General features: G+C 44.1%; 1 protein-coding gene across 1 annotated transcript in view; it reads left to right on the top strand.

The window, feature by feature from the left end:
• Odad2 (outer dynein arm docking complex subunit 2) overlaps positions 1-23211 on the top strand; it is a 146391-nt gene that overhangs the window by 100198 nt on the left and 22982 nt on the right. Inside the window, exons 17-18 of the mRNA XM_055629327.1 lie at positions 9822-10010; positions 11760-11981. Coding sequence (XP_055485302.1) covers positions 9822-10010; positions 11760-11981 — 411 coding nt within the window. The remainder of the gene's footprint in view (positions 1-9821; positions 10011-11759; positions 11982-23211) is intronic.

Raw genomic sequence — 23211 nt, 5'->3', positions numbered from 1 at the left:
CACCAAAATAACTCAACAGCTATTGCCATATATTAGGTACGTGGCTATAGTCTCTTCCTTATTTTCTCTTCCTACACACACACACACACACACACACACACTTTAACAACCTTCTTTTACTCAGATGAAGACATGAAAGCTTAGAAAGCAGTAGTTTCCTCAACATTACGCTGTTAATGATCACGGATCAGGATGCACCCCGAGGCTTCCACCCACTGACCCGTAAGTCTTAAGCTGCCAGCTCCCATGTCCACATATTATGACCCAAATGTTTTTGGATATAACTTGGGTGTGTTGATCTATTTCTGATGCTGAAATTTACCCCCACAGAACTTAAAACAATAGGAATTTGGATTTTGTTTGTTTGGTTTTTTTATGGTCCAGACCAGCCAAGTTCAAGACTTTGGCACTATGTCTGGCGATGGATGTTCCTGGTTTTTAGACGGTACATGTGGCAGAGGAGAAGAAGAAGGCCTTTCTAGCAGGACTTGATATCATCCCCTGGAGCTCTGCCCCCATGACATAATCATCCTCTGACTACTGTCCCATTGATGGTCAAGTTTCACTCTATGAGTTTCAGAACCTAAGCCATAACATTGCGCTGAGGAAATTTTAAAAATTCCCAGAGTGACGCTAACATGCAATAAAGCTTGAGAATCACTGTTTGGTTTTGTTAAAAAGAAATGGCAACTATGTTTTTGCCTCTCCAAAAAATTTGCTAAAACAAGAATCATTGAATGCCTTGCTCACATGAAAGGATTCAGACACCTCCTTAGTTTTTCCAAGAGCCATACAAAAATAAATTCCACAAGGTGAAATGTACATCTGAAAACTTCTATCAGTTATATGCAAACTATTCGACTTAATTATCACCGTAAAGGATGGCTAAAATCCCCTAAGTGCATGATAAGGGTGATGTGGTAATTTATGGAAGGCAAGGAGGGCTTTCAGCTGGCTTCAGAATTAAACGTAAACACAGCAAACCTGAAAGAGCTCACGGTCACCCAGTACATAGCAGGGGCCCCACGTCCAGATCACGGAAGATAAGTAGCCCAGCGGAAGAGTGCTCGGGGCCACATCTGGAAATCTCGGTTAAACTCTCAGTGAGTTTAAAAAGGAATTTTGATAATTGGGAGAGGAAGCCTATGAAAAGCATTTAATATGGAAATTGGTTAAAGGTATGTGAACTCGAGAGACAGCACAGCTGGCTTCACACATCAGGAAAGCCTTCACACAACCGAAGATCTGATACGATCAGTGTGTGTTACATATGTCCTGAGTTTAACAGGCTCTTGTGTGCCAAGTCAGTGCGCAGACCATATTTGTAGAAAAAGCTCAGAAAGCAGTCTCTGGACGATGAGGGCTCTGTGCTTCTGGGGTTCAGTATCTCGTAGAGTCATTTTTTTTTCTGCCGTGATTGTCATTTTAGGTCCCCTTAGCCTGATCCACGCAATTCCCTGTCCAGAAGCATCTGAACCTAACCAGGAATTCACTTTTTCTAAATCTGTACCACGACATAAACGTGTTTGTTTTTTAAGTTTTAAATATTCAATAACATCAAAACATACACAAATATGCACGTCTAAAATATATGCAAATACATGTGCATTGAGTTTGTGAGTCCCATCTATTTTAAGACATGTGTTTGTTTAGCACCTTTCAAATACATCACTGGTGGAGAATGTTGCATCATTAATGCTGAGCGTCTGGTACACAACAGTGCCTCACAGTTTAGAGCTCATTAATGCAATATTCACCCAAAGCAGAGGCAGCACAGAGCACTGGCATGTGGGGAAAAAAATAAACAGCACCATTTTATGTAATGTTTAAGAAGATTATCCTGAATTAGTTTAAGGAATTAGGAAAAAATTAGAACCACTAATTTATATTATTATTCTTGAGAATCAATTGGTTGAAAACTCCCTTCAGAGTAAATGTGGATTATAAGGCTTGCCCTATTTCTTCTGAATCTAATTTACATTGCCTTCAGCTCCTACAGAAAAGGATGGGAGCCTATACTCTGGTTCCTTTTTTTTTTTTTTTTTCTTTTTTTTTTTTAACCTGCATTTGAAAGTGTAAGAAAATTTAAAGTTATTCTGCTAGGCTAGGGGCTTTGTTAGCCACCGGGACAGAACAAGGGTCTTACTGTGACAGACCCCACAAACAATGCTCTGTTCTCAAGAACACAGAGGTTCTACTGAGACTTTTAAAAGGTTTAAGTCACTGTCTACACTTCCAGGGTGGGATGTGCCCGCTGAGCTTTGGATTCTCTGACATGCTATTTGGATGCAAATGAAGGGGGTTGGAAATTTTGCATGCCGTGTGCTGTTTTTGAATCGCTTTCAAATACTATGCCATGCATCATGTGGCCACTTTTTATAGCTTCTCTGATTCAAAAATCTTTGCCGTAAGTCATATTCTTCTGGCCTTGTACGTGCTTTAAAGTCATACTGTGTAGGTGTGACACATTCAGAAAGCTGCCTGCTTCTTTTTTTAGCTGGGGGTCAGACTCACACCCCTTCACACTAAAAGCTTTCTGTGCAAGTGCCTGGCTCTCTGTTTTATCCATCCATCAGTAAATAACTTACTATTTCCTACTGGTTACATTTTAGCAAAATGTTAGTATTTTGCCGTCTTTACATTTTCATCCCATTTCTGTATCCTGCTTGACATTGTTTAATTTGGATTTGACACTTTTTTTTTACATCTTCAACAGCTCCACATTAATAGCGTCCTCCATTGGTTGCTTTTGCTTGGTCACAGAACTCGGCCTTCCTTGGCGTCAGGGGTCTTCTGGGTCTTTTCCTAGAGATAGAGTAATAAGTACAAGCATGAGGGCTCAGGCTCTGCGCTCCGTGTAAAATGAAAAGAAAAGAAAAAAAAAACCCACTAGATTTTTGCATCTATCTAAATACATTTGCTACTATCTATTTCTGAGCTTTGAACCCTGAGTCTCTGCAGCGAGGCCCTCATATTCCTTTAGGTTATCTTGTCAGAATCAAAGGGATCATGGAAATCATTTCTAAACTGTGAATTATTAGGCATTTTTTATTCTTATTACTAAGGGTTTTCCTACTACAGACCAGCCTCTGAGTTGTGCAGGACAGCATCGCACCATGGTGAAACTGGCGCAGACCGGCTTCTAGGACATGTGAGAAGGTGAAAAATGCAGAGGCTTTGCCCAGCCCGTTAGCATTAGTGCAGGACAGCTTTGGCAGAGCCACCGTTTTCCACCGTCAAATAGACTGACCCCTTTCCAGAGAAACTATGTGAGTGAGGCAAGATGTCATATGTTTAAAATCTTTAAATCTGAAAAGAAAAGGTCTTGCCTCCAAATGAACAATCAACTCTTCAGGAGGCAGGGGCGCTTGGGGCTGACGTTTTTTTTTTTTTTTTTTTTTTACTGTTCCAAATACTGCGAAGTGCCCGTGAGCTGGGTGGCCGAGACGTCTCAGCTGAGACTTTGGCTCCCTGTTTCTCATACCATCCACCTGAGGAAGTTCTTGGAGCAGACGCCGATGTGGTCACCTTTGTCATTTTTCCCAGTACGGCTCCCAGCACCCCGGGAGCTGGTAGGTCTATGAGACAAGCTTTGGAGGATGAAGACTGATTCTGAATTTGACTCATTGACACGAACTTGACGATTTAAAGTCCAGCACAGAGACATTGTGTTCCTTAGTTTTTTGTGTTTGTGACTATGACTAATCTATGTGTCTACCAATCATCTAGTTAGCTAGTTGTTTGCTTAATTATTAGTTTTGGCAGTTTGAGATTAAACCTTGGCTCTTGCACATGCTAGACAAGAGCTCTACCACTGAGCCGCATTTCCAGTTCTATGCTCAAGTGTCTAGAAGTTATGATTCTCTCGGTCTTAAAAGAGTCCATCAAACACTTAGTGAATGTCAACTGAGAGATGGGCAGAACCTATTTCCTAAGGGAGACAAAGAAGATGACTGAAATAATCTGTTCTTTTTTCCTTTCCTTCCTTCTGTCTTTGTTTCTTTCTTCCTTTCTTCCTTTCTTTCTTAATTAATTAATTAATTAATTAATTTTTTATTGTTTCCAAGACAAGGTCTCACTATACCAGTCAAATTCAGGTAGCCTCAAATTCAGGCTTCTTCTCCTTTGCCCCCCCCCCCCAAGTGCTAGGAGCTGCCCTACCTGGCTGGGTATCTCTGGTCTTCAAGAGAGAACCCTGAGAAAAACCACTGCAACACAATGAAACAGGACTCCGGGCATTTCTGCTGTCAATGTCAACTTGTGTGTGAGGGTTAGGGTCAGGTGACTCAGTAGCTCCGCAGGCATCATGAGAAGCAGACTGCTTTTCTCCTTCTGTCCTGCTTTTCTTGGTGCAGTCAATTATGACAATATCCTTAAATAAGGAAAAAGAAAAACTTTCCAGGAAACTTAACTGACACCATCTCTCAGCTCACTGGTGGCGCTTAGACCCTTAAACAAACAAAGAGCAAGCGTCTTTGAAATGACAGACTTAGGACAGCCTAGGGTCATGATCAACAGATGAATGGGTAAAGAAAACGTGTTGCCTGCACATGATGGAATAGTATTTAGTCATAACAAGGAATGAAGCCTTGTAATTTGTACCAAATACATGGAGCCGGGGGACATCTTATCAAGCGGAAAAAAGGCAGAAACAGAAAAACTCACTATTCTCTTATTTACAGACGCTAATAATGTCAACCTGAACATAGAAAGATCAGGTAAGGTTGGTTTTGAAAAGTTGTGGCTCTGTGAATACAGAGAGGTGGGCTGCTGGGTCTGTGCTGTGTAAACCTGCTGACCCGTTTGTGTTCTTTGTTTTGATATGTGCTTTGTATCCCTTGATCTATCCAGGGCTTTAAACATGAATGTGTGTTGGATTTTGTCAAATACTTTTTGGGCGTCCAAGGATATGATCGTGTGTGTGTGTTTTTTTTCCTTTCAATTTGTTTATATGGTAGATTACATTGATGGATTTTCATCTGTTGAACAATCCCTTTTTGCCTGGGATGAAGCCTATGTGGTCATGGTGGATGATATCTTTGATGTGTTCTTAGATTTGGTTTGTAAGTACTTATTGAGTATTTTTGCATCAATGTTCATAAGCGAGATTAGTCTGAAGTTCTCTTTTTTTTTTTTCTTTTTGGTTGGGTCTTTGTGTGGTTTAGGTATCAAGGTGACTGTGGCTTCATAGAATGAGGCTGGTAATGTTTCTTTTTCTATTTTGTGGAATAGTTTGAAGAGTATTGGTGTTAGCTCTTCTTTGAAGGTCTGGTAGAATTTTGCACTGAAACAATCTGGCCCTGGGCTTTTTTTGAATGGGAGATTTTGATGACAGCTTCTATTTCCTTAAGGGATATAGGACTATTTATTTTTTTACCTGATCTTGATTCAGCTTTAGTAAATGGAATATATCAAGAAAGTTGTGTATTTCATTTATATTTTCAAATTCTGTTGTATATAGGCTTTTGAAGTAGGACCTACTGAGTCTTTGGATTTCCTCAGTGTCATTCGTTCTATTTTCATTTCTGGTTTGGTTGATTTGGATAGTGTCCTTCTGCCTTTTAGTCTATGTTTGTTTGTTTGGTCGGTTGGTCGGTTGGCTTTTTATATTTTTGGTTGTGAGCCTAGCCTTTCACAGCTGAGCCATTGATCCTGCCTGTTTGGTTGGCTTTTTAAATGTCCAATAGTTAGGTGAAGATATGTCTTTGTGTGTAGCTCATGTTGGGTAAGTTTTCCCAAGCATGTTACTTCAAAACCCTTGGGTTTTACTTACTTCTGGAGAGAAATCTCTCAATCTATGTTTTAAATTCCTTTTCTAGCACTCTGCTTTTCTTCTTTGGGACTCTGGCATGTATGCTGCTCCTCTGCTCATTCCTCTGCGGTTTTTGCATTATTTTGTCCATCCTCTATTTGTTTAAAAAGTAAAGTCTTTGTTCTTTTTTGTTTTCCTTCTGTGTCAGTCTGATTTCCAAAATGAATCTTTCCTTCTTGATTTTAGATCTTTCCTTTCTTTTTAAAACTTTTACTTTTTATAACCACGGAATATAAGAAATGTTGCAAGTCTATTTCTTCTTGTTTTTGTGGCTTTTATGGTTTTCATTCAGTTCTTTCAATAAGATGACTATGGTCTGGGGGCATAGCTCAGGGCTGATGTGCACATCCAGTGTGCGTAAGATCCAGGTCTATCCCAGTGTCATAAAAACATGAATGATTTATTGATTCTCTGTGAGTTTCACATCATGCACCCCAGTACCACCCTTGTATCCACCCTCTGCCCTTGAAACCTCTCCTTTCTAAAGAAACATGCACACACACAATGAAGTAAAGCACAGAAAACATTTCATCGTGGAAGCTGTAGTGTGTCACAGTGTGTCCTAAAATATACGTCTTCACTAGTGAATGTTCCTTGCAATGGGTTATCGGTCTGGTTTGAGATCTCTCGCTTCTGTGACACCATCAATGTTGACTCCTCACCAGGACTCCTCCCAGTTATCCTGTTGTTGCCCTGTGTTATGGAGATCCTGCAGCTGTGCACCAGCAGGACTGGCCCTTTTGTGCACCCAGCAGTTCACAGATGACAGAGTTAGGACAGTCTAGGGTCACGATCAACAGATGAATGGGTAAAGAAAACGGGTTGGGTAGGTTAACTCAAACCCTAGGCCTGGGCCTGGGTGGGAGCTGAGCCAGTCAGCCCACTGGCTTTCCCTTATCCACACTGCCAGGGCGAACACTGCTCTGGCCAGCCACCCAAGGCAGCCATCAGCAGGAGGCAGGCTCAACTCTCCTGCTCTTATGTAAGATGGAATCTCAGAGTCATTTTGATTTGCATTTCTGTGATGACTAAGTATGCTGAACATTTCTTTAAGTGCTTCTCAGCCACTAAAGATTTGTCTGTCGAGATTTCTCTGTTTAGCTCTGTGCACTATTTTTTTAATTGGGTTGTTTGTTTAGTTGCTGTCCTAACTTCTTGAGTTCTTTATATATTTTGGATATCAGTCCTCTGTTGAATGTAGGATTGGTGAAGATCTTTTCCCGGTCTGTAAGGTGCCCGCCGTATTGTCTTTTTGACAGAGTCACTTTAAGACAAGTAAGATTTGCTAGTTTTTTAGGAGACAACAATGGGCAAGATGGTACTGCATATATTTGGAAACTATTGAATTTTTAAATATATAATATTCAAGTCTGATAGCACCTGAGTGCTCAAAATTTTAATAAAGTACAGTGTAGACCAAAGTTGTAAATATAGTTTATTTTGTATTATAATAAAATCTTTACTTGTAGAAAATGGAACAATTCGAACTAATTTTATGGGCACGTTAGAAGCACATGTCACCTACCAGAAATGATGCTCACATTTGGCATTGAGGAATAGGCCTCCAGTATTGATCCTTTGTGTTCCCATAGCAATGAGAGAGGGCTGTGAGCTTGGGGATGCCCCCTTGGTCCTTGTGCTTGCACGGATCTGGCTTGTTGTTCTGGATTTACCTTCCACTGGGAGAGTATGCTGGTTTACTGTGCATACGGGCTTGTGTCGGAGAGGGGTGGTTCTCTGAGACCTTCTCCACAGCGTGACAGCCCTGGGAGTCGTGGAGGCAATCTGTCTCAGAGCAACTTAGTAGCCGATATTGGCTCAGACTTTGGGAGTCTGGCCCTGAGCAGTTTAGCTTAGGCATATTTAAGCACAATACAATTCGGTGAAAATCATTCTGGTGATGACTAATTCAATCTCGCGTGTGCAACACAGCACACATGAATCAATCCAAGGAGCAAAGTAAGCTAAACACAGACGGGCCGTTTCTACAGTGAAACTCTTTGTCAAGTCTGTAAAAATGGGTCCTACAAATTGACTGAGAGAAAAAAAAATGTGATGATGGTCTGAAAGAGAATCTGGGGCTGGAAAATCTCCAGTCACCCAGATAGTGCAACGGGCACCAGGCTCAAAAGCAGGTCTGCTCCAGCCATGTGGGTAAGGAAGAGTTTATCTATCCCTTCCCGTAAAGGACAACCCTGGCAGCGTAACATTCCAGGCTCACTAGTGCATGTCTGTGAGCACAAAGACCTCTGTGTCCCCTAGAGACCTGTGGTGGGGGAAAGCCCATGATCCCAGCAAATGCTAACTGGTAAACGCTGGCATGGTTAGTTTCAAGTTCTAGGTAAAAGGTGAACAAAGCCGTTCACTATCTACAGTGGTCTGTGCTTCGAGTGCCACATTTCAGGAGCTGCTTAGCCCAGTTCCCGGCAGAGGCCAGTGGACCAGGGCTTCCGGAGATATTAGAAGTGGTCAGCTTGAGGCTGCAGGTGAAGGTCAGGCCTGCAGAGTGTGCCTTGGTAACTGTGCTTTGAGCTTGGATTTTTCTCCTGCAGCAGCAGGTACACCATGGAAGAATTTACAGGGTGTGGGGATATGAAAATCAGTTGATGATCGATAAAGCTCTCGTGGTATCTTGTCTTCACTCAGAGCATACTCTAGCCCATAGCTTTCGGCATCTGCAAATAGCTTTTAAAATGTTAAAGACATTTTAAAATCTGAACTGGAATAACCCCAGCATTTCAGCCAGCCCTCTAGCGTGTTTCTGCCCTACCCGCCTGCTCCTTGGTGTGCTATTTCACGCCCATTTCTCATTGCCCCCCCAACCTCCCTGTGAAGGCAGGGTCTGGAAGTTCAGGCTTTCGTCAGTCTCATGATCCGCCTGCCTCAGCCCCATGCTGGCGTTACAGGCTTGCACCACTGTGCCCGCTGGAGCCATGTCATTTCTCAGTGCTCGTTGTTGCCAACGCAATGGCACACGGTGCATGTACCAACATGCCTCATTCACAGGTTCTCCACAGAAGCCTCTTTGTAACCCCCAACTCACCCGAGGGCCTTCCACGGTCATTCTCGGAGGCGCGTGGAAAGGTGCAGGTCCTCTTTGGAGGCGTGCTCTTGGCTGAGGCTGAGGCGGCCACACGGGTCACTCGACACTTTTGTTTCAGATCATCCTGGAAGCAGGGTCCACTGTGAGTCCACACAAAGACGCATTTCCCACCTTTTTGTGCTTTGTGTTCATTATTTCACTGCTCAGCTGTCCCCAGGCAGAGTGCTGAAGCACTACCTACGGTTCCTAAGCGCAATAAGGATTTGACGTGCTTTGAGGGGGAAATACGTGTTAGACAAGCTTCCGTACATGACTTACAGTGCTGTTGGCTATGATGTTGATGTTAATGAGTTATAAAATACATATGAACAGGCCAGAATGGCAATTCGGCTGGTAAAGGCGCTGGCTGCTAAGTCTGACTCCTAAGTCAGATCCCCTGGAGTCACGTGGTGGAAGGGGAGAACCAACGCCCACAAGCTGTCCTCTGACCTCTAGCAGTGCACCGTCAGAAGCGCACACCAAGAAATAAATAAGCGTGATTGTTTAATATACGAAATAAGGTGCGCTCAAACAGAAGCATAACCACATCATCTGTTGATCAAAATACCGGCAAAAATATTGTCCCCAGGGGCCTGTGAGGACCTAACCCTGTGTTTCCTCAAGGACTGACTCACTGTTGGCTAGTTCAGTGTTTGCAGTGACTTTGGATAGCAGCCTGCAGGTGCTAAAAACAGGCTGTATTTTGTTAACTGCTCAGTAGCTCCTATGGTAAACATTCAAACCAAAGTGTATATACCTGTTGTGTGCGTATTCATTATTACATACATAAACACACACTTGTATACATAGAATTCGAAAATACAGAAATACTAATTTTTTTTGTCTTAAAATAGACCTAAGAGCCTTTTTACTAATTTTCTACCTTTTGAAAACTAATCTGAAGGAAGGTGTTTCTCTCTCCCCTAGGACGCTGGAGAAATGGTTCGCTCCTTCGTTGGTGGCTTGGAACTTGTCGTCAACTTATTGAAGTCAGACAATAAAGAGGTCCTGGCGAGTGTCTGTGCTGCTATCACCAACATAGCAAAAGACCAGGAAAACTTAGCCGTTATCACAGACCATGGGGTGGTCCCTCTGCTGTCCAAACTTGCCAATACAGTAAGTAACCCCTTGTTTTTATGGGGTACTCTCAGAGCACGGTAGAGCAGAAAAGAGATCTGAATTTGGGTTTAGTGAGCCTTGCTTATAAAGTATAAGATTTTCTCCAGCTCATTGAGCTTCCTCAAGACTAACAGACGCAGAGACACACTCTCGCGGGGAGTATTAGTATGCAAGATCTTTGTTAAATAAAAGGGTGTTTTTTATTATTTGTTGTTGGCAAGCAAAGCTGTGGCAAATATAAGTGCTGTTATGTAAGCGTTAGCTGTCAGCTTCCCTGCCACTGCCATTATTCTTGAGGTAGCACTTCATTCCAGCATCAGAGGCTGAACGGCTCCTCTCCTGGCTTAGAGACCCGGGGTTGTGACAGAATCAAGTCCGAAGGCTTTGGCAGAACTATGCGATTTATCTAAAGTTGTGCCAGCTAGAGCAGGGCCTGGCGACAATGTCCTCATCATGCTCCTGTCAGAGCAGAGCTTGGACTGCCACTTAGCAGCAGGGTGACAACACAGAAACGCAAACCACTAGAATAATATTCGGTGCAGGACACCCAGCGTTTCCAAGAGAACCTGTCAGACTCAGAGGGCAACACATTCTCTGGGTCAAGAGAATGGGACAGTGGAAAACCGTGTCATACCGAGTTATTCTATACTATATGAGGTAATCCTAAACAAAAAGTCTTGTCTGCATAGAGAAAATACAGCAAGGACCATAGACGGCCCAGTGGCTGTCGCAGTGCGTGGTACTCTGTCCTGTCCTCAGAAATTAAGGTGGGGTTTGGGGCCTCTACAGATAAAAGCACCTGCCACTCAGGATTGAGGGCTGGAGCGGGGGTCTATCTGCAATCTCAGATCATGGGAAGGAACCGTGAGGGGTCCCCAGGGCTAGCTGGCTCGCAGGAACAGCTGGATGAGCAAGACCGGGTTCAGTCTATAGCATTGAAGGTGGCCAAAGGCAGCACCCAACATCAACCTCTGGGCCCCGGGTACACCTGTATGCTCGTACACACATGCGCGCCTCCCTATAGCAGACACACGCGTGTGCCACACACGTGCAAATGCAGAAACTGCCATGGGAGTTAATAGGTCGAAGGAGTGGAGTTGGTCCACTCATTCCAATAAAATGAAAAAGCCCTTGAAGAACATCCAGTTCGAGAAATATTTCACTACTCAGCAACTTGATCATTTGTACGTTTTTTTTTTTTCAACATTTTATATGTGTGTGTATGTACGTGCATGCACGCATGTGAGTGCCATAATGTGCACAGGAAGGGTGTAGGACAACTTTCACCATGAGGGTCTAGGATGAAAATCAGGTCATCAGTCTCAGGGACAAGCCCGTTTACCAATGGTCATCTCGCTGGTCCTGGTGTGTAAGGCTTTGTTCTCAGTAGACTCGAGCTGAGTACGCACTCAAGCCTCTTGACACAAACGACCAGGGTTGGACGTCTGTAAGGCCAGCAGTAAGGCCAGACCCTTAACCTTGCCGCCACTCAAGGGGCAGAGGCGTGTGCATCTCTGAGTCAGAGAGCGGCCTGGTCCACACAGTGGGTTCAAGATACCCTGCCTCAAAGAGATGAACGCACTTTTTAAAAGAAAGAAGCCAAAAATTCTAGCTCCTCTGGGGAACTTCCAGCGTGCCTGGGCGTGCTGCTGCAGAGGGCATCTCGGTGGACAGCAGGTGTGAAGCACACGCACAACGCCCTCACAGAGTCACGGCAGTACCCCCTCGCTTCTCCCCCTGGCGCAGAATAACGACAAGCTAAGGCGGCACCTGGCCGAAGCCATCTCCCGCTGCTGTATGTGGGGAAGGAACCGAGTGGCCTTCGGTGAGCACAAGGCCGTGGCTCCCCTGGTGCGCTACCTCAAGTCAACAGACACCAACGTGCACCGGGCTACAGCTCAGGCCCTGTACCAGCTCTCCGAGGACGCCGACAACTGCATCACGATGCACGAGAACGGCGCTGTGAAGGTGAGAGGGAGTGCAAGGGCGCGGATGGGGGCTGGGGAGAGTGTGAGGGACCCGGTTCTACTGCAGGGGGGCATGCTGTGAGCTGCTCAAGCTTGGAGACTTGAGTCTGGAGCCCGGGAGCCTGGGAGCCCTGGTGAAAGCCAGGTGGAGAGGGGGCGGGGCTGAGATGTAGAGACAGGAGCATCCTGGGGGCTCAGCGACCTGCCAGTGATGCCACACACACATGCTCGCGCCTCCAAAGAGGAGAGCAAGCTCGGGTATGTGCCAGCTTTTCCCTGAGGGATGTCTGGGTACACGAAACTCTCTGTTGCTCAGGTCACGGCTGCACTTGCATGGGTTCTTAGTGAAACGATCATCCCCAAACTTGAATTACACCAAACAATGCCCAGCCCACGAGCACTGACAAACACTCGTGTGGCAGGGTTCAACTCGCACATAAATGGCAAAGGACAGATACATCTATCACATCTTTGTGAACAGCAAGAGAGGAACAACTCTGTTCCAAAGCTCGTTGGCTGTGGCATCCTAATGAAGGCGTGATCCAAAGACGGATCGTTTTGTTTTGAATCTGCATCTGATTTCATGATTTTATATACATGTGCTTTCTGGGCCAGTTCTCACACAGGTTTGAGATGTACCTATGTGTTTAAACCACATACAATGCTTTGATGGTGACCCATACAAAAGCACTCAGGACACTGGGTCTGCAGCACATGTCTAAACCCAGTACCTGAGAGGCTGAGGCAGGAGGATCAAAATTTGGGGGCCAACCTGGGCAAAGTGGTGAGACCCTGACTCAGATCACAGAACTGGCACCTCAAAAAAAAAAAAAAAAAAAACTCTTGGAGTACATTTACCTACATCAGGAAAAAAAAATAAAACTATTCTTCTGATAACTTGTTCCCTTGCATAACATAATTTTATTGTTTGCTACATTAATTCTGAGCCTTTGTCAGACAGATGTATTTACACTGAAAATGTGAACCAAAAACTGACATTTTAGACAAGACTGAGAGACCTCCAGCTAGTCATCTCGTCAGGTTTAGATATGTCGGCATGAAACATCTTAGGAATAATGCTTTTAAAATGCCAACTGGTAATTTACAGTTGATTATTTTAATTTATCCTTCAAACTTACTATGGTTTTTAAAAAAAGGGATGTTAGCGTTTTTGATGTTAAACCCAATTTACATTTAAATGTGCCAATCTTTTCATTATAAATGTTTTATGGCACATAAGTTAGACGTATGTGCTTCTTCAAGCAAAAATTCTTTTTTAAAAAATCTGGCATAAAAAGTAACTTTTAACTAACATTCCTAAGAAGTAAATTATATTTAAAAAATCAGCATGTTGACTTCGAGTTGCTGCAGGGTGACATAAAGGCTTTTATGTGACTGCATTCACACTTTAAAAAGAAGAAAAGCCTGATTCTAAATTATGTCTTCTGCAACCGAGCAAAGCTTGCACTGACTATAATGTTTTCAGTATGCAGGGTTTGAAAACTGACGCTATAAAAGTAAGCAGCCTCATAAGGTGTCTGCAGTATAGCTCAAAACGCTTTTGAGTTTTGTAAAGTTTATGTGTTATGGCCCGTTGACATAATGGCACGAACACACACAGCTCTCAACGGTTTCTTCTGAGGCAGGACGATAGATCAGAGCCCTGCCCCTGGGCTCATCACCCTTCATCTGCAGCTGTGTTAGAGCGGAAGCCAGAAGACAACAGAGACAGACAGAGAGGGAAAGCGAAGCCGTGCAGAGCATGCTGGGTTTGGAGCCTTTCCTGGGTGACTTTTAGAATCCATAGAAGACCTTTCTAGAAGTCTCGAATTTGGTTCCTAACTATCTGTCATTTTTCACCGAAGGATAACCAAAGAGAACAGGATTAGGGGCAGAACAATAAACTCATCTTAAATAGTAGCAAAGGGTTTGGGGAGGTGGCTCAGTTGGCTAAGGACCCGCTGTACAAGCGTTAGGACCTGAATACAATCCACAGTGCTCTGTAAAAGCTGGGTGTGGTTGTACAAATCTATAGACAGCCTATAGGCACAAGTCTATAGACACAAGCCTATAAGCAGCCTATAGGCACGAGTCTATAGGCACGAGTCTATAAGCAGCCTATAGGCAGAAGTCTATAAGCAAGAGTCTATAAGCTGTCCACAGGCAGAAATGAGGTGATCCCTGGACTAGCTGGTCAGCCATCCTAGTAAAATCAGTGAGCTCTATGTTCAGGGAGAGACCCGGCCTAAATACTAAGGTGGAGAGTCCACAAGAAAGACACCCGACAGTGGCCCCTGGCTCCCATGTGCGCGCGCACACACACACACACACACACACACACACACACACAGGCACAAACCCAAATGTACATATATAATCACCCATAAGACCGTATACATACGTCACACAACCAAACACGTAAACCGATAGAAGGCTGGCCTTCCCGTGAGAGGTAGCAGAGGCAAGTCCGGCAGCTCAGCGGGCCTTCCTTCTCTCCCGCCCTGCCAAGAGCAGCAGGCCTCCCGGGATGTGGTCCACTTCTCTGCTTGCCTTCAAAGCCTGTGTTGCAGATCCATGCGAGCTGGTAGAATAAAGAGTTTAGTAGTTCCGTTGACATGGGAAAGGCTCTTGAATTAATTCAGACCTCATGTCAATAAAGAAAATTCCACTGGATGAATAAGGCCATCTGTTGATGTGGTCAAGAGTTTCTGTGCCTACAGTAACTATGGCAGCTGTCTCCTCCTTCTTTCCTTCCTTCTTTCCTTCCTTCCTTCCTTCCTTCCTTCCTTCCTTCCTTTCTTTCTTTCTTTCTTTCTTTCTTTCTTTCTTTCTTTCTTCCTTTTCTTTCTTTCCTTCTCATCTTAAGCTCAGTGGTTCTCACCCTTCCTAATGCTGCAACCCTTTAACACAGTTCCTCATGTTGTGGCAACTCCCCAACCATAAAATCGTTTCCATTGTTACTTCATAACTGTAATTTTGCTGCTGTTATAAACGGGAAAGTGGATATTTTTGGAGATAGAGGTTCACCAGCCACAGGTTGAAAAGCCAGCTTTAGATTCTCGTGAGCTTCATTTAACTCTTGTGATGGATTCCTGGCTATTTCCATATCCTATTTTGTTTTGGCGGGGCTGGCGAGCCAAGCAGGGCCTGACATACGCTAGGCAAGCACTGTGCCCCCCTTGGCTGTTTCTGTTGTGATTGCTGCTGCTCTGCTCCACTAAAAGCCTGATGGCATCATGCTTCAGCCTGGCAAACACCCCTGCTGTAGCTGCAAGGAGCAAACATCAGCAAGGTCTGTCACAGCCACCAGAGTTACCCTGTCATCCCGGTCACAAGTAGGGATTTGTGGTAGGCTTGCTTCCCGCGTCCTCAGTTTCCTCAGTGGCTTTGCCTGGCGTCATGCAGTGTATCTGCCCCACACTGGCTGGTATTCTCCAGCAGCTTTGTGAGGCACAGCCCCAGGGACAGGGCTGAGAGCCTGCTCCTTCGTGTGTTCAGGGTGAATACCATTTGAAAAGCAGGACTGTCTGGTAGACATGGCATGCCAAGCCAAGCATAGTGACCTATGCCCTTGGTGCCAAGACTAGGGAAGCTGAGGCAAAAGAATGATTTGAGGCCAGCCTGGGCTACAAAAATGAGAAACACCCCCTCAATCTCAAAACAAAAAAAACCCACAAATGTCACGTGGCTGTTTATACAGTAGTACTTTTTCTACAAGTCACAGTTTAAGGAAAGAGTCAAGTAAGTAAAGTTGGTTTTAGTAATGGACTTTAGTCCAGCTTATCCAAAATAGTTTTAAGTGTCTGATCAATATAAAATGGTAAAATATTATATTATTTCTCTTGGAACCAAGTCTTTGGAGTTGGGCGTGTGCCTTACAGTGCCTCTCAGTGCAGACCAGGCACAGTACACGGCGAGCTATGGGCAGGCCATGCACAGCTGATGTACACAGTGAGCACGGGGCAGCGTCCTTACTGGCCGCCGAAAGTCCAGAGACAAGGGGGGGGGGCGTTGCTTCAGGGAGACACGGAGTCGTGAATTCAGCTGGACCCAACATTTTCACCACCAAGTTTAGAGAAGCACGGGGAATGTTTTGCTTTGGCCCTGGGGATCTGTAGACTAAAGAGAAACCTGTCCAAGAAAACTTGAAACATTAACGGGTTCTCGAAAGCAGGTTTCAGATAGTTTTCTGTTTAAAACCAGCTAAGAGGTCAAAAAGCATTTCCTATGTCAGTTATGCTGAAACATAATCCCGTGTCTGAGGGGTCGCCAAACAGAACCTCTTTTAAATCTACAAATTCCTGCCCTGCTCCACACATAGTGGGACAAGCATGATTCAGTCTGATCTCTATGATTTGGGGGCTGTATCACTCCAGAACCTTGTGGCTGTGAACCTTGTCTGTGGAACCCTGGATTGAAAGTACAAGAAGTCAGGTACGTTTGTGTTACTTGCTAATTGGTACAGCGTCATCCTGAAGGGACAAACTGGCAGGGAAAATGAACAGTACTAGTCCCTCGCTAAGGCAGAAAAGGATCAAGGGGAAGGCGAAGAGCAGCTATGCAAGGCACTGAGCTTTCCCCATGGTGACATGGCATTTGTTTTCACAAATGTCTGTACCAGGCAAGCAAAAGCCGCCGTGTAATTCTGGAAAAGGCAGGAAACTTAAAAAAACTGCAAAAAACTTCGATCATAAATTTGCCACATGTTGGCAGAAGTCAGGAGCAATTCAACTTGGGTGGAGCAAAAAGGGTGGCCTTGGCCACCTCATAGACTCCATTCATGTAGCAGCCAGATGGCCAGCAGAAAGAATCCAGCATCCACCCCGTAGTTTTGAAGCCTAGCATGAGGAAGAAAAGTGACCCGCGTGTTTGTGAGTCAAGCGAAGGGGCTTTAGGGACAGCCCTCTTGGTTTCTGCCTCCTTGATGTGTGTGTTCTATCCGTCAAAACCCCTGATTAAGCATTTTCATTTCCAACAGTTCCCCCTGTTTCAGATATTCCAGAATGTTAGGTTGTCCCGTAGTGTGGAAATGACAGGTCCGTGGAGCACAGGTCGCACAGAGACTTCTCTCTGATTAGCGCGTTTTCTTGACATTTACACTTTCTCTTCAGTCACTTAAGATAATGTTCACATTTAATCCTGCGCTTGCACTCACTTCGCTTTTTAACCTTAAGAGATCGTTATAGCATAGTTGAAGGAGTGTTGCCAGACACATTTCTGAGTTTAAAGTGTGCACCCTTCTAAGTTGACACACACGGTCATACACACAGTCACCCACGCACACACACACACATTCACAGGCACGTGTGTACACCATTGTTACCAATCCAAGAATATGAGCCCAGTGTTTCCTGGCACACCTTGGTGACCAGACTCTCCTTCCCCTTGGGTCCAGAAAGCTTGTACTTGCCTTGTTTGTTTGACTTCTACTCAACTTAATCATTTTCACAGTCATCCATATGCTGACAAGTATGAAGGGTTCTGTCTCTCTCTCTCTGTGTGCGTGTGTGTGTGTACATGTATGTACTAGTCCATGCCCAGGAATGTGGAGGCCAGAAGTTGACATGAACTGTCACTTTCCACCCCCTATGCATTTCTTGTTTATTTGTTTTGTTATTTACTTATAGGTGAAGTCTCGACAGAGCTCTGCCTTGGAAATTTCTCTAGACCGGGCTGACCCCAGTCTGTTTCTGCCTTGGCTATAGTTGGCGGCGGTAGGCTAGGAGGGGGGGTGTCGTTTTAATTTTCTTGTATCTGTTGCGATTTGCTTTGGGCCTGAGCATGTGGTCAGCTTTGGAGAATGTTCCATGTGGTACAGAGACGTCCTGTAGTTGTTTCTAACTTTTACAAACAGCTCTTACCAGGGGCCCACACTTTGAGCTTTCATAAATGCATGAATTACATATGACAAAAGGACTTTTTTCTTTTCACAATATTTTTATCATTTGGGATTTTCACATCATGAGCCCCAATTATATTCACTTCCCAGTTCTCCCAAGCACACTCTCCATATTTAATAACACCCCCAAAATAAGAGTAAGAAAAAAAGGATCCAATTTCAGTTGCCCATATGGTCACTGGAGCATGGTTGAACTCTGGTGGCCAGCTCCTTAAACAAAAACGAGTCCTACCTCACCCCACCAGAAGACATCAACCGTGGGAGCTAACGTCAGCATCCCGTCACACTCTTAAGAGTTCTCTTCAGTGGCTTTCATCCAGGCTGTTACTTTTGGGGAGATGGGGAAGGGTGGAGATAGGGGTTGTCACATAGGCCTTCTATGCCCCTCTTCCTCACCTTGGAGTCAGCAGTCATCAGCACTATGGCAAAAGCAGCTTCCTTGCCCTTTGCCATGAGCGGGAGTTCCTGGACTTCCTCAGGGTCTGCAGCATCAGCAAGTCCCATGGACTGCAGCCTGGTGTCCGTACAGACCACAGACACCAACATGGCCCTCTGCCACAGTGTGAGCCTCACACACCGTCACAGCCCTCAGTGTCAACATGGGCCAAGGACATCCACGTGGCCTTCAGTGGTGACATGGGCCACAGACAGCACAGCCCCTGCTGTAGTAGGAAAAAGAAAAATTCTTTTAAAAACTTTTTTCTTTATTATTATTATTTATTACAATTTATTCAATTTGTATCCCAGGTGTAGCCCCCACCCTCATCTCCTCCCAATGCCACCCACCATCTGTCCCCCAAACTCCTCCCCTAGTCCACTGATAGGTAGGGCCTCCTCCCCTGCTATCTGAACCTAGCCTATCAGGTCTCATTAGGACTGGTTTGGATCCTCTTTCTCTGTGGTCTAGTTAGGCCACCTTACCAGGAGGAAGTGATCAAAGAACCAGCCACTGAGTCCATGTCAGAGACAGTCCCTGCTCCCCTTACTAAGAAACTCCCATGGAGACTGAGCTGCCCATGGACTACACCTGAGCAGGGGGTCTAGGTCCTCTCCATGCATGGTCCTTGGTTGGAGTATTGGTCCCTGCAGGCCCCCTGAGCCAAGATTTTTTATCTCTGTTGTTCTCCTTGTGGAGTTCCTGTCCCCTCCAGGTCTTTCTATCTTTCCCTTCTTTCATAAGATTCCCTGCACTCTGCCCAAAATCTGGCTATGAGACATAGCATCAGCTTCCATACCCTGCTGGGTAGAGTCTTTCAGAGACCCTCTGTGGTAGGTTCCTGTCCTGTTCCATGTCTTCTGCTTCTGATGTCTATCCTGTTTTGCCTTTCTGAAAGAAGATTAAGCATTCACCCTAGGATTCTCCTTGTTGTTTAGCTTTTTTAGGAGTATAGATTTTAGTATGATTATCCTATATTGTATGTCTAATATCCACTTATAAGTGAGTATATACTATGTGTGTCTTTCTGGTTCTGGGTTACCTCACTCAGGATGCTCTTTTCTAGTTCCCACCTTGCATGCAAATTTCATGATTTCCTTGTTTTTAATTGCTGGGTAGTATTCCATTGTGTAAATGTAACACAGTTTCTATATCCATTCCTCAGCTGAGGGGCATCTGGGTTGTTTCCAGATTCTGGCTATTACGAATAAAGCTGCTATGAACATGGTTGAGCAAATGTCCTTGTTGTATCCTTTAGCATCTTTTGGATATATGCCTAGGAGTGGTATAGCTGGATCTTGAAGTAATGCTATTCCTACTTTTCTTAGAAAGGGCCAGATTGATTCCAAAGTGGTTGTACAAGTTTACATTCCCACCAGCAACGGAGGAGGGTTCCCCTTTCTCCACATCCTCTCCAGCATGTGTTGTCACTTGCGTTTTTGATCTTAGCCATTCTGGTGGGTGCAGAAAACATTCTTAATCAAATCAAAGAAATGAAATTGAAAGTCTCGGTTCAAACTGGGAAACCCGGTATGAAAAGCACCCAAGTGTCTCATCACAAACCACAGACTACATTGTTCATTTCTAAACCAGTGGAGCTTGTCAGGCTTGAGAACACACGTAGCATTTATTATATAATGCAAGCCTCCAGAATTATGTGTAGGTTGTATTCTGCGGCTTCATGTGTCAGTGTTTCCCACACAGTGAACAACAGCCTTACTCACCTGGAAACTACAGGAGCTTGTTTAAAAAAAAAATGCATGAAGGTTCTCAGTAACCCACATGAATTTCAGTGTCATGAGAGATAGACCTGCGTCTTTATAAGTTCCCCACCCCCAACTATGCTGAGCATGAGAAACAAACTTCAAAGGAAACAGAGAAGCCCGGAGAGTGAAAAATCTTCTGAGCGAAAAGCTCAGTTCACACAGCAAGGCTCCACTGTGTGTTCAAACACTCTAGTGTGGAACAGTCACACATTCGATCCCTTCATATGGGCTGAGGGTAGGCAGGGAGCTGGAGAACTTGGCTTTTTTGATGTCCTTGTGGGCACCAGACAGTCATTTGGGGCTATTGTATTTGTTTCTTATCAAACATGAATAAATAAGGAAGGCACGCTACTTAAAGATACTAAAAGCTAGGACACGGTGCTACAACCCTGCCAGTCCAACCCACACTACTGCCCCTGAAAGGATCTGAAAGGAGACATGTAATGATATATTGTGTTCTACAACTCCCTGACCAGTTATCCCGAGAACAGGAAAACATGGTGTATATGTAGGCTAAGTGGACAAGGCCACTCTGGCTTGGAGGCAGCTCGCCTGGGTTCTTCTTGCATTGGGACTCTGCTGGTTGCTGAGATTGCCAAGGACCTTCTGTTCATCACAGGATACTAGACAGCGAACAAGCCCACCTGGGTGCTTGCTAGAAGTGTAGAATCTCAACTGTCCCCACTTGCTGGGTGGAAATCTACATCTCTGTGGGGTTTTCAGAGGAGTCTCACTCAGCACAAGACCCAAGAGAGCCTGTCCCTTAACACAAGTGTAAACAAAGCCGACACTGAATGCTGTTTCCATGGCTGGCCTGCAGACAGCCAAATTCACACACTTCAATTTTTCCTGCAAAACTGACTTGATGCCTTCGAAAGTTGGCTTGAATGTGTACCACCGAATGAATTTCCATACCCATTCCAGACTTGTTATACTTTAAAAAGTGATTTTAAAAATCCCAGTTTAAAAGCAGAATGTGTGATCACAGAGTTTTCTAAGCGCTCCTTAAATATTTCATATTATCACCCCAAAGCACCCGTAAGTCTGCTTCAGTAAAAGAGACTTTCTTTTTCTGCCATTACTCACATATTTCTTCGTATCTTACAGAAACATCACTGTGTGTCAATGGCCTAGAACTTGCACAATTAGACTACTGGTCTTCTTAAGTAATTACTACTCTTCTAAAATGTCAAATTTCAATGCCAAGTTCAACAGCTACCTCTCAGTACTAACAAATGCATGCACAGCCCTCTCTGCCAGACAGCTGCTCTGCTCTCTTTCTCCGGACACCATACTTACTGCATACAATACAGTTATATTCACACCACGTGTCTACACGGATTGCTGGAGTGGCTTATACGTTATCCATTTTCAGTGCCTCAGGTGGTCTTTTTCTAGTCCTCGGAGTTCTCATGCACAGAACTGTATGCTGATAGGTTGTTTCCATTTTATTCTAACACTTTGAGTGGGATAGTGAGTTGCTTCAATCTATGTTTTTTTAAACCATGGCACTAGTTTCTAATTTGATCCAAAAGATTTTCTAATTTATCTTGACACCATTCTCTAGTTTGTTCTAGAGAATAGGTAATGTGTTACCTTAAGCATATTTACAGATTCTTACAGCGAGTATTCGACATTCTGAGAAACTTGCTTATGGGTAACTTCCGTAGACTATGTACACCATAAGAGTGGAAGTAGGTGAGGGTGCTGCCAAAAAAGCTCTTGGCATGCCTTTGGTGGATATGATGACCAACCAAAGCTGGGCAGACACCCAGAAGCTGAGCTGTGGTCAAGGAATATGTGCATAATTAGTTTCAGTAAATTATTTTAAGTGATTTTTATTCTGTTATTTCATGCCAAATGAGAGCTCAAATGAGAACTTAGATAAATAGTACTGCTCTTTCAGAATTTTAATTAACTGACTTGATTTTTCCTCTCTTTATTATTTAAATTTAAAGACCTCACTCTTGATAGCTACTTTGAGGACAACTACTTTATGTTCATCTGTCTAAACATAATTTATGGCTTTATAGAATCTTCCCTTCCTTTTCCCTTGTCCTCCTGCCTTCCCTCTTCCTCCCACTTTTCCTTCCTTTCCTCCTTCCATTGATCCATCTTTTCTAGATGTTGGTAATTGATCCCAGGCCCTTGAACAAGTCAAGCGATCTTCCACTGAACTACATCTCTGATCCCTACAGAAATGTTTATTTTAGACAATTCTATGTGTTCTTCAATTTCCTGTTTAACAGAACAGTCCGTTAGATGATAGAATACAGCCTACTGCCTACTGCTGTGGGAATGCAAGCTCTGCTTCACTGTAGTCCAAGATTCTGGCTACAACTTCACTGAAACCATAGGAAAATACACATTGTTCTTTGTTGTCAAGAGTAACCACATAGCAGCTTGGGAGTTCTTTCAGTAAAGTGTTAGCTACACAAACAAGAAGATCTTAATTTGATCCATGACACCCATGAAAAAACTATCCTAGGCATGGTGATGCGTGCTTGGGAGTGTCAGCAGGGAGCAACCTGGAGCTCGCTGGCTGGCCAGCTTAGCCAACTCTGTGAGCTCCAGGTTCTAGGGACAGACTTGAAACACACAGTGCAGGACGGCTGAGGAGTGACACCCAGAGTTGACCTCTAACACACATCTTGATGATACGAACTCTCTGGCACGAAAGATAAGACTGAGCTTTGAAAGAATCTCCTTCATTGTGGCTCTCCATAAAAATACTAATCAGAAAGACAGATTTTGCTCTGGTTTCCTAGTTTCTGTCTGTCTGAATTTAAAAAGTGGGTTAAAGTTTCAGTTCTTGGTTTTGCTTGTATGATGGGCAGAACAGTTCTCTCACAATTTGCTGTCCTTCTTTCCTTCCTTCTTTTCATCCTTTCTTTCCTTCCTTCCTTCCTTTTCCCCTCCATTTACTTATTTATTTGTTTATTTATTTATTTATCTATTTACTTACTTATTTAACAAGAGTTATTCTCTGCTTGCTAAAACTAACTTCAATCTTCTATTCTCTTTCTCATCTTCCAAAGCAACTAGTATTAGAGGAACCTATCATTGTACCTGGCCATGTGAGCAGTGTGTGTGTGTGTGTGTGTGTGTGTGTGTGTGTGTGTGTGTGTGT

The sequence above is a fragment of the Psammomys obesus genome, unplaced genomic scaffold, assembly GCF_907164565.1.
Source record: "Psammomys obesus unplaced genomic scaffold, mPsaObe1.curated_primary_1811, whole genome shotgun sequence".
In the NCBI taxonomy this organism is placed as follows: domain Eukaryota; kingdom Metazoa; phylum Chordata; class Mammalia; order Rodentia; family Muridae; genus Psammomys; species Psammomys obesus.
The sequence above is the reverse complement of the archived record's forward strand: the minus strand, read 5'-3'. Positions and strand labels throughout refer to the sequence as shown.